The 12,256-nt window shown below is 40.0% G+C and overlaps 1 protein-coding gene and 1 non-coding gene across 2 annotated transcripts in view; one reads left to right on the forward strand and one right to left on the reverse strand.

The window, feature by feature from the left end:
- Positions 1-12,256, forward strand: part of MORC1 (MORC family CW-type zinc finger 1) — a 179,755-nt gene that overhangs the window by 65,292 nt on the left and 102,207 nt on the right. Inside the window, exon 9 of the mRNA XM_070454923.1 lies at positions 3,256-3,381. Coding sequence (XP_070311024.1) covers positions 3,256-3,381 — 126 coding nt within the window. The remainder of the gene's footprint in view (positions 1-3,255; positions 3,382-12,256) is intronic.
- LOC139031144 (U6 spliceosomal RNA) lies at positions 1,719-1,825 on the reverse strand. Its single transcript, XR_011483550.1, has one exon. It is a non-coding gene; the product is annotated as a U6 spliceosomal RNA (small nuclear RNA).

Raw genomic sequence — 12,256 nt, forward strand, 5'->3', positions numbered from 1 at the left:
ACGTCGCTACATTCACAGCTGCGGAAGAGTGTTGTCTGTGTGACCCTCCGTGAGAGGGAGAGAACATGAGAAAGCCAGGCAAAGGTTCTTGCAGACACCATTATCTTCTCTGTAAGAGTTCCTGTATGTGCTTATACATCTCCATGATAAATCCTAACCTTGAGTACATGGGAGTGCTATATGCTAAGTCCCATGAGACTTAGTGCTTGCCCCTCCTCACAGAGGACGGTCTTGAGGATCCCCTGCACACACGCTGCGGATGTTCATTGAATATTTATTGAATGAGTCGAAAATGACCTATTAAGAGGTAGAAGGATTCGTGTCCTTATTTTATATTTGTGTGATGTTTTTTTAATCAAAACTTGTCTAACCCAGTTTGATCTCTTACCATATTTCTCAAATTCTCAAACTTGGCTCTGAATTACTTTTGACTTTTACCTTCAAATGACAGAGGAGTGTTAGCTTTGAGGAAAGTTAAAAGAACGCTTCTCGCTGTAAGGGCAGTTTCAAATCAGGAGATCCAGAAAGGATTTGGATAGTGGTAAAAGTACCCAGAATTTTTATAGTGTCCCAGGGTGACTTTCTTTTTTCTTTACAGGTGAGGACTTAGCTGGCCTGTACAGATTCTGGTATCCTAATCGCCAGCTTCATTATGCAGTGCTACCCCTTCACGCACACGGCCTTTCTCCTGGATGTAAAGCTACTCTCATATTTGCCATTTAGTGACCACCGTGACTAACCGTGGGCTTCCCTGCTGGCTCAGATGGTCAAGAACCTGCCTGCAATGCAGGAGACCCCCTTCAGTCCCCGGGTCGGGAAGATCCCCTGGAGAAGGAAATGGCAACCTACTCCAGTATTCTTGCCTGGGAGAATCCCATGGTCAGAGGAGCCTGGCGGGCTACAGTCCATGTGGTCGCAAAGAGTCAGACACAGCTTAGCGACTAAACAACAGCCATGACTAGATACTTTTATATATTGAATATTGGGGAATTCTACTGAGGGCTTACTCCTTTTTTTTTTTTTAACTTCTTTTTTTTTTCATTTATTTTTATTAGTTGGGAGCTAATTACTTTACAGTATTGTAGTGGTTTTTGCCATACATTGACATGAATCAGCCATGGATTTACATGTGTTCCCCATCCCGATCCCCCCTCCCGCCTCCCTCCCCATCCCATCCTTCTGGGTCTTCCCAGTGCACCAGCCCCAAGCACTTGTCTCATGCATCCAGCCTGGGCTGGTGATCTGTTTCACCATAGATATTATACGTGTTTCTATGCTGTTCTCTCAGATCATCCTGCCCTCGCCTTCTCCCACAGAGTCCAAAAGTCTGTTCTATACATCTGTGTCTCTTTTTCTGTCTTGCATATAGCATTATCGTTACCATCTTTCTAAATTCCATATATAGGGCGTTAGTATACTGTATTGGTCTTTATCTTTCTGGCTTACTTCACTCTGTATAATGGGCTCCAGTTTCACCCATCTCATTAGAACTGATTCAAATGTACTCTTTTCAATGGCTGAGTAATATTCCATTGTATATAATATATACCATAGCTTTCTTACCCATTCGTCTGCTGATGGGCATCTAGGTTGCTTCCATGTCCTGGCTATTATAAACAGTGCTGTGATGAACATTGGGGTGCACGTGTCTCTTTCAGATCTGGTTTCCTTGGTGTGTGTGCCCAGGAGTGGGATTGCTGGGTCATATGGCAGTTCTAAAAAATATGGAACGCTTCACAAATTTGCATGTCATCCTTGCGCAGGGGCCATGCTAATCTTCTCTGTATCATTCCAACTCTAGTATATGTGTTGCCAAAGCAAGCACTGAAGGCTTACTTTAAAAGAGTTTATTTTTAAGCAATTAATGGATTTATAATGAGCTTCAGATCCTGCCTGGAGGAACTTACAACCAAGCAGGAAATCCTTAGCCCGCACGCCTGTGGGCTTTGCCGTCATTTTCATACATTCCTTGGAGTTCTGTTTTTCACTGAGTAACTGCCGACACTGCGACCCATTGAGCAGCAATACCCCCACCCGGTCGCCTGGATTTCTTTTCCATCAGCCCGCCTCCCTCTGGACTGAGCTGGGATTGTGAAACTGAGAGGTTCACCGCTCTCTGCTTTTCTCTTTGTGCCTTATGGGCTCCATAGCAGTCTTTTCTGGGACCTAGTAGATGAAGAAGAGTGCTACTTCTTCAGCACGGGCTAGGCCTTTTTTGATCTTTATTTCTTGTCTATTTGGAGAGGATTTGCAGTTTGTAAATGTACTGTGATATTGAAGGCCCCTGGAGTGATCAGTATATACAGCAACACAGAGACTTCTCAACACCCTGCGGTTTTACAAGAGCAGTTTTCTTCACGGGCTGTTTACGCTGCTCCGCTTCAATTTCATTGCCTTTCCGTCCTTTCCCTTTCTCTCTTTATTTTTCACTTCCCGTGTTGGATTCCTCCCTTCAGCTGGCCATTGACATTTATTTTAATCCTTATGTTAATACTTATTTCAGTTATAGATTGAAGTTTTATGTTTCTTGTTCATGATTTTCAAGGGAAATGAAACATTTTGTTGTATTTCTCTCTGCACAGTAACTCCATGGAAATGTTTTTCATTCATGTGGGCCTCTATGTGTTTTGTTATGCTTAAGCATGGGAATTATTTTGTCTGTTTGATGGGATTTTGTCCCCCTGGGCTGAGAGTTGTAGTGAAAAGCGTCTTTTCTGTTGCTGATGTACGTCTGTGTGTGTGTAGCTTGCTCAGCCGTGTCTGCCTGCGACCCCGTGAACTGTAGCCCACCAGGCTCCTCCATCCAAGGGATTCTCCAGGCGGGAGTGCTGGAGTGGGTAGCAATTTCCTTCTCCACTGATGTCAGTCTACTTAGATCAGTTAGTTGCCACCTTGAGTTCAATACTAACGTGTGTGCTTCGTCACTCAGTCGTGTCTGACTTTTTGCTAGGCTTCTCTGTCCATGGGTGTTCTCCAGGCAAGAATGCTGGAGTGGGTTGCCACATCCTCCTCCAGGGGCTCATCCCAACCCAGGTCTCCTGCATTGCAGGCAGTTCTAATCTAAGTGTAGGTTATTCAGGTAAGCCCTTGCATTTAGGGGTCTGTGAATGTTATAAAATTTGCTGGTATTTGTCATGTCATTAGGTTTAGGAAAAAGCTTTCTGGAGTTTCTAGTAGTAATCATTATGACTTGGTAGTCTTATTTTTTTCTTCTCACAAAATGTCATTATTATATTCAATTATTTTCTTTCCTAGTTTTCCAGAGAGATGGTCATTCAGAGCCTATACATCTGTTCTATATTTTGATCCTTGGATGAGAATATTCATTCAGGCCAAAAGAGTTAGAACAAAATACCTATGCTATTGCCTCTACAAACCCAGGTAATTCACCTTCGTTCAATTGTGTTCATAGAGTTTTCATTTGTAAAATACCCCCCGATCCCAATTGTTAATTTGATTGGAAGAGTTTTACAATGGCAAATAAAATTTGAACTTCATTCCGGAAGGTTTGCTGAAGAGTAATCATGTGAAACAAATATTTGGCCGTAATAGCAACGTGCTGTACTGAACACTCTCAGTCAGATGGTCCCCCTTGAGTAGGGATTTGTTATTTATGGCACTGAATCCTAGGTGCTTTGATTGTGATAGGTTCTATTAAAAAAAAAATCACTTCTCTTACATTTTCTTTTTATACAATGTATTTGAACTATTTCATATACATATATGTATATGTATCTTTTATATATAGAAAGAATATATGTATAAATGTGCATTTAATTCATTTATATTTTAGCATAAGCTTTTTTTAAGCTTATATTTGCATATTGTATAACTTACCTTGTACAACTGTGTGTGCAATCAAGACAGTATTTTTTTTATTGTGTGATATGTGGGTGGCCATTCATTTATTTACTAAACATTTATCAAAACTTCTGTGAGTCTGAGATTGTGCTAGAAAGATAAGATTAGGTCTAGCTTTCAGTTCACTATCTACTGGGAGGAACATTTAATGCTTGTGTGTGTGTGTGTGTGTGTGTGTAGATGCCCTTTGATATGCATTATTTTAGTTGACTTTTGCAGTGACACTGTGGGTTATGTTTTATCATTATTTAGAAATAAATAAATGTCAGAACTGGATAAGAACTCAAATTTTCTTACTCTGAATTCTTTATCAATTCAAATTCCATGCTGCTTTCCCAACAGCACACTAATTCTGTATAATAGACCCACATTTGTTATGTTGTCTTATTTTCTTGCAAAAGTAGTTTCTATCCTGAGGCCTTGCAATCACTCATGTCAATATTGATATTAAAAATTGTGGATCTCTGAATTGAATGAGCTGACCACACACCAAAGGATTCCTCAAAAGCTTTACTTTTGATTTCTGATTATACTGCAGGTCATATTTTGAAAAATGAAGTATACGAAGCCTGACTTACTCTATAAATCTATTCATTCCCTAATTCATATCAAAGTGATACTTTTTTTCATCAGCCTCATTCTTCTGGGAAGTACCAAGAGTCTCCTGGATCAATCAATATAGCTGATCTTTTCAAATTAAATTATTTCTCACTTAGGAAGTTTGGGTAAAAAATGGTTTAAGCCAATGGAAAATGTGGGTTTGTCTCTATTTTCGGGGGGAATTTTATTAAATTGAATTTTGTCTACCTAAATTACTTAAATCAAGTGATGGCTGTTTCCCATCCTAGTGTATTTTTTAAATGCACATTTCAATGTACTATTTTTAGATATATCTTACCAGGAATAGATATAATATAAATATTTATTTTATTCCTTAAAAGATACTTAAGAAGACTTGAACCTTTGCCATGAGTCACACAGGGCTCTAATAAACTGTTAAATCTGATATTTGGTATCTCCAGTAAGAAAGATTTAATTTTCCATGACTTTATCCCTTAGGCTTAACTTTCTCTCCATTTGCCTATTTACTTGCATATTATTTTCCTCACAGTTCTCTAGTGGCAAAAGTTTTATGTAAGAAATATGTGGAGTTCTGTCCTTGTTATCTCACCACTTGTGGGGTCACCCTTACTTTATTTCTTCCCTGAAAGGCACTCTATCTCTAATGGCCATATCAGAACAGATTAAAAGCTGTGACCCTATGTGACCAGAATAGAAACATTTAAAATATATTAGAAATGTTCATATACTCTGTCCACTTGGTCACCCAAGCTCCAGTATACTTCTGGAAATGAACACTGGATATTATTTGTAAGAATACATATCTATACATCAGTCATTTCTCTGTGCTTTTTTTGCAAACATGAAAAAGAACATTGGATTTTAGCTGTGTGTATTGAGCTTCAATTACTGTAGCTTCTTTACCCCAGCATTTCTAACAAGGTAAAAGAGGGACTGAGGGGAATTTTTAATCTCTTAATCACATTCTGTTCAGTATGTTTATCAATAATTTGGATTAAAAGCAATTTTGAGTTCATAATTGACCCTTAACTAGGAGGAATATCTTATATCAGGCACAATATGGATATGAGTTGAAGTACAAAAGATAAACATAATATAAATACGTACAGTCCTGAATTTAGATTTTAAAAATCTATTTGTGTTAATATATTAATACTAGACTGGATACTGATTTACATGGAAAAAACTAGGTATTTTCATTGACCACAAGCCTGATACAAGCTGATAGGATGATGGGGTTGGCTGAAACTGTTTATAGAACTTAGTGAACAGAACAAGATGTTAATAAACCGTGTCCAGCTAACACCATGTCTGGAGGGTGATGTTTAGATGAGGATGCTTTAGAAGGGAAGGGGACTTCCTGGCTCATAGTAAGGTAGTTATCCGGTAGGGGCTGATTAATGGAATTGAGCATTATGTTGTGAACGAGAGAAGATTAAGTGAAAACTTGAAAGGCTGCCATGTGATGGTTGGAGTTCTCGAGGGCAGAACCTGAATGGCTGGGTAGAAGTAGAAGGTTAGCTCAGCATGAGAATGTTGTGCTGGTTTTTGGCAGAGACACACAGATGACTTTTCCGCTGATGTTTAAGGTGAAGATACTCAGAGAAGCCACAGATCAGGGCCCCATGCAGCGTGCCTGCTGTCACTTTTGTCCCAGCGTTTCTCCAGGGCTGTGCTGTTCCGGAGAGCTGAAGGAACCGCCCAGGGTTGCTCAGGTTCCAGCTGGGCTCTGCTGAGCTGACTTTGCCGTGTCTATTTAGTATTTGCTTCACGAAGGGTGGATTTTCCACCATCAGATTCAAAGCTTCCTTGTTGGACAGTCTGGGGACAGGAGAGTTTGGGAAGGTTTGATCCCTCACAGAGCTTCCTTTGATTGACCAGTCCCTGGTCCAGGTTAGCAGGTTTGATATCCAGAATACTCAATCCAGTATGTCCAGGATGGGAAGTTTAGTTTCTCAGACACATGACATAAGGTATAATACACCAACTCAGAGTTGTGTAAGGCACTCTCATTAATGAATCCGTGAAAGGCACTGTCATTCAAGATGAGGGCAAATTTGTCCCTGAAAGAGCCTAGATTGTAGAAAGAATTTTTGTTTAGGTAAGAATTTCAGCTAGGTGATTTCTTTACATTTTTCAGTGTAAAGATTTTAGGAGTCTTGGGGTCTTAAATATTGTTTATAATACAGACCGGCTAACGCATGACTGTGTTATTGGATCTTCAGCAACAGACGTTACTGATTTCCTTTGGCTTTGGATTCTTTAAGTTTAGTAGAGAAATAACTCTCAGATATATGCAGGCATTAAATCTCTGCACGTTAGGACTAAGGAGGGACACTCCTGAAAGCTCCTTAAGGGAGATGGAGCCAGAGTATCTATTTGAAGATCTCCATTCCTCATTATCACTGCTTTGCTGTGGATTCGTAGACTGAAAGGCACCCAAATGGTATGGAGTTGGGGTCCCCCATTTTCATAGGAGCAGCATGATCCTTTTGAAGATATTCAGGGACATTGAGTTTATGGTCTGCTGTTGAATATCCTGCAATGCTGTGCTTCTGGGACAGTCTTCATTTTTTAGGGATATTCCCCAGCTGTTCACCTCCTACCCACTGGGACAGACTAACAGTGTTTAAAAGTGTCTCTTTTGTAAGCTGCACATCTTATGTATTCCTTCATGAGTTTGTTTTATCTTAAATCATTTAATCATTCAATGTCTGAAAGTGATTGAAAGCAAAATGTGGATCAGTGACACTTCGAGTTTTGATTTTGCCTTTCACTAGTTGTGGACCTTCAGTTATTGCTTAAACCTGACGCTTCTCCACTGTGTATTGAAAATTCCTCTCTCCCTCAGGGTGGCTGAAAGGATTAAAATAAAAATATGTTATCTTAAGCACAATGCTCAGCATAGTTCCCACACATTTGTGAGTAGAGATTCGTGGACTGAGGGGTTTTGGATGACTGTTTTAGACAGAAAATTAGGGAAGTTACTTTTTTAAATAAAGAACTTTTGGGCAGATGGCTGAACAGACTGAGCAAGTGAATGTATCTAACCCTGTAGAAGCCAATCGCCTGCAGATTGAGTGACTCAATAATAAAGTAGCCATCTGTTATTGCTCAGTGTCTGTGGGTCAGTAATTTGATAGTGGTTTGGTAGGGTAGCTTTGTTTGGGGGTCCCCCATGAAGTTGACGAGAGATTTTGGTCAGGGCTGCTATGGAGCTTGATGGGAGGTAAAAGGACCCTTCCAAGCTGGCTGGCTCCCATGCTGGCCGGCACTCTGGCTCCACTTTACCTCGACCACTGCACCGGACTGCCTGAGTATCTGTGCAAGGATTGCTTTTCACTGGAGCGTGCAGCTCAAGAGAACAGAGCAGGAGCCGCAGTCTTTTCAACACTAGGCTCGAGTCATCCACCATCACTTGTCCCCTGTTTTGGTCATGCAGATTCAGTGTGGGAGGGGACTCCACAAAGGCCTGCACACCAGGAAGTAAGAACCATTCGAGGACAGCTTGGAGGGTGGATTCCACTGCGAGTCATGGAAGAATTTTATGGGCTGATGTTCCCAGGACGGGGAGAACAGCTCATAGAGGCAGGGGGCAAGGAGAGCAGGGCTAGAGAATGGTGGTTGCGAAGAGGCGAGAAGACGGCGACGGGGTCTGTAGGGCTAGACCAAAATGGTTACAAGAGAATTTGTATTGAGACTGTAAAGTCTTTGGAGGAGAGTGACATTACTTAATTTATTATATTAGATTACTTTGGCCGCTTAGTGGAGAATTGATTTTATGGGGCAAAAAGGGAGGAAGGGAAATTCATAGAATACCATTGCTATGTTCTAGGTGAGAAATTACAGTGGCTTGAGCGGAGGTGGTGATGGTAGAAGTGATGAAACGTGTTTAGATTATCTTTAGATTGCAAAGACAAGAGTCCACAGGACCTGCTCACGGATTGGATGTGAGGTGAAGACAGGAGCCATGGAGGCCTTCTGATGTCACGGGAGGTGCACGTGTGGGGTCAGGGAGAGTGGTGATGGGGCTCTTCCCACGTGTACTGGACACGCTAAGTTTAAAAAGTCTATCTGACACCCTGGTCTCACTGTCAACATCACACTAGCCGGAAAATTCTTGATCATTCCTCATTAGATGTTTTGATAAATAATGTAGGACTGTAACTATTTTATAGTATGACTAATCAGGCAAACTTGTACTTAAAATAATTATGGTTGTGAGTACTATAATGTTGCGATTCATCACTGTGGGCTGATTTTTTTTTTGCATAATTAGAAGTTTAGAACTTTAATTTTCTTGTAGTCTGTTTTTTCAACTTAAAATTTAAAAAATACTTCATTTTGTATTAGCCAACATCTTTTGGACCAATATTGTAAGTAGGAGCATTAAAAACCAATGAAGATTTAAATTTTTGCAGGTGATTCTGATTAAAACTGTCACTCAAAGTGCTGTATTATGCTACAGTCTATAGTTTTGCCACATAAAGTCTTAAAAATTACTCAATATTTTTTCATATTTTGATTTCTCTTTAGGGGTTTATTTCTCTCTAGGGGGTGTGGTTCCTTTTGCTCCTAAAATAGTAGAATTTGTTAATTAAAACTCAAACAGGGGCTTCACTGGGGTAAGAATCTGCCTGTCAATGCAGGGGACATGAGTTCGATTCCTGGCCAGGGAAGGTCACACATGCCGTGGGGCAACGAGGCCCACGTGTCACACTGCTGAGCCCACACACCACTTGCCGCACCTGGAGAAAGCCCGTGCATAGCAACAAAGACCCAGCGCAGCAAAAAAATTAAATAAAAAAAAAACTAACAGTACAGAGTTAGATACTGGAGAAGATCAGAGAACTAAAAGCCCCCTTTTCCACTTGTTGTCACTCTCTGCTCTGGCGATCTGTAATCTCCCCAAAGCAGAATCTCTGCCTGGAGTTTAATAAATACCCTCCCAGATCGTCTTCTGCATATTTACATACAATGAACCACACATACAGTTTTTAAACATAAAATCGTCTGTAACTCTTTTTTAATTCACCAGCGGGCTCTTGGCAGCCTTTCTTGGGCACTGTTAGATACACTGCCCAGTGCTCCGTGGGTAACTGCTCGCTGGTGTGTGGTTAGGTTTTATGGTTTTCTCTGTGTGTGAGTCGCTCAGTCGTGTCTGACTCTTTGTGACCCCATGGACTGCAGCTTGTCAGGCTCCTCTGTGCCCGGGATTCTCCAGGCAAGAACACTGGAGTGGATTGCATTCTCTTCTCCAGGGAATCTTCCCGACCCAGGGATGGAACCTGGATCTCCTGCATTGCACCAGGTTCTTTCCCATCTGAGCCACCAGACAGTAAAGCAGCGTGTTCATGGTTACAGTGCTGAGTCAGATATGCTTGGGCATCATTTGACATATGCACATTTATGCTCAAATATGGTTATTTCTGTAGAACAGATTACAGAAGTAAATTATGAGTCAGAAGATAGACACACTGCTAATTTTGAGGGGTCCTGTTAATTTACCCTCCAAGAAGTAGAGACCAATTTATTTTTACACCAACAGTTGTGTAAGTGAGCTTTTGTGTGGTTCCAAATCCATATGTGTTATTAATAGCATTTTCTTATTTTATTTTTGCCATTCTAAGGAATAAAACTTTTATTATTTATTTTTTATTGTGTTAGTTTTCGTTTTCCCTCAATACTTTTCATTGACCTTATGTTTTTAAGAACTTTGAGAAAGAAAATATTCAATAAATTGATTTATGTAAAAAGTGGACATAAGCAAAACATTTGAATGAATTTCATTGATGGAAGAAAGTAGGGACGTAGAAGGTGAAATGTGTGAGGAGGAGTAGAGACCTAAAATGAGGCAGAATGAGGCAAAGAGAGAGAAGGCAGAAATAAAGAGAAAACAGAGACCACAGCCCCCAGTGTGGGCAGAGGTCAGGTACATTCAGAGTCTGGGAGATGGTGTCGCAGCCATTCTAACCACTGAGAAACTGGCAGCCCAGTTCTAGGGGGGACAGCACTCCCTTGCAGGGAGCGTCGCAAGGACTGAGGAGTCGAGCTGGCTGGATTCTCTCCCTTTTCCTCTGGTATTACTCTGACCCTCAGAAGCATTTTATCTTCAAGAGTCCATGAATAGGGAAAAGTTATGTGTGAGGCTGATGGGGGCTTCTGATGATGGATGGGGATTTGAACAAAGATTCATTCTGTTATGAGGACAGGCAGATTTATTACCGGATTTAAAAAATCACATATATTTGGTAGCTTTCTTTAATTGTTGTGAGCAGTGTGTGTGTGTGTGTGTGTGTGTGTGTGTGTGTGTGTCACTCAGTCGTGTCCGACTCCCTGTGACCCCATGCACTGCAGCCTGCCAGGGTCCTCTGTCCGTGGAATGATAAAATTTAAACTCTCATCTGAGATGTACACAGTATCTGAGACCAGGTTATCTCAATGACCCACGCCATGAACAGAGAGCATCTTTTTTGTCTTTATTGTTTAAAATTAAGCACTAATGCACAGCTGGCACCTTTTATGCCACCTATATTTTCTTGTCTCTAAATATGTAGTCTCTAAAAATGCTTGAGTAGTGTAATTCACATCAAATTTGAAGGATCACCTCATTGTCCAGTTTCTCCTTAATTTCACTTTGATTTTTTAAATAAAGATTTGATTTAAGTGATTCAAATAAAAATAATTATGTGATTAATATGTGATTTTGTTTTAAAAAGCAAATGATAATTCCAGTATATAATGATCAATGACTTCCTATTTTAAAACTTAGGTTGTTCTTTAAATGTAACAGAGACTGATTTGAAATACACCTTGGTTATGACTTAAATGAACAATGTTTGTTGTAAAAGAAAATCAAGGGAACCAATTGAGAACTGCTTCACCTTAGGTTTTTAAGAGTGTTCCTTTCTTGTACTAACTGTGTAAATCTTCTTGGAAACTGAACATTGAGGTCAGAGGTGAAGAAAATAGTTATTATAACTCGAATAGTTCATTAAACCATTGCAGTAGATGGATTTAGGATGCATTTATGAGGATTTTTTTGTTTTTATTAATTCTTTTTAGCATTAAGCCTTTTTATGTAGGTAATTAGGCATGCTTCCATAAGTTTTTCAGATTTTTAAAAGAAAAAGAACTGATTCAACTACTCATTTTATTTCATATTCCCAATGTATATTATCTCTAAAATACACACTAATATTTCCTCTATAGCATACATCTAATGGACACAACTTATAAGGTGTTTATTAGATAAAGCACATTCTATTAAGTCAATTTACTGTGAACCAGCGTTATTCTAAGTTCTTTATCTTTAATTCTCCTAGCAGTCCTGTGAGACAGACATCATTATTTTTATCTCCGTTTACAGATAAGGAAATGGAGTCACAGAAAATGAAGTCATTTGCCCAGTCTGTTGTGATCTGTACTCCTAGTAAGGGACACACAGAGGCCTTTGACCCAGATAGAAGGGGCTCCAAGTAGCCCAGATCTTGATTAATCATGATGGTGTTCTGTCCAGAGTATATCTGTACAGCCTCTGTTGAGATAATGGAAGAGTCTTTAAACAAACAGACCCCAGCTAACAGCCATGTAAATTATGTGTGACCTGTTTGTATTGTGAAGAATTTGCACTACTGCTTACATTGCTTAAAAACCAGAGCATGGAAAAGCAAGCTCTTATTCAAAACCCATTGATACTGGCCTGGATTCTAGGGCTGGTCAGCTTTTTCTGTAAAGGGCCTGAGAATAGATATCTGGACATATTCTGTCTCTTTTGCATATTTTAATTTTTTACTTTTTTTTAACCCTTTAA

The sequence above is a fragment of the Odocoileus virginianus genome, chromosome 25 (genome assembly GCF_023699985.2).
Source record: "Odocoileus virginianus isolate 20LAN1187 ecotype Illinois chromosome 25, Ovbor_1.2, whole genome shotgun sequence".
Classification (NCBI taxonomy): domain Eukaryota; kingdom Metazoa; phylum Chordata; class Mammalia; order Artiodactyla; family Cervidae; genus Odocoileus; species Odocoileus virginianus.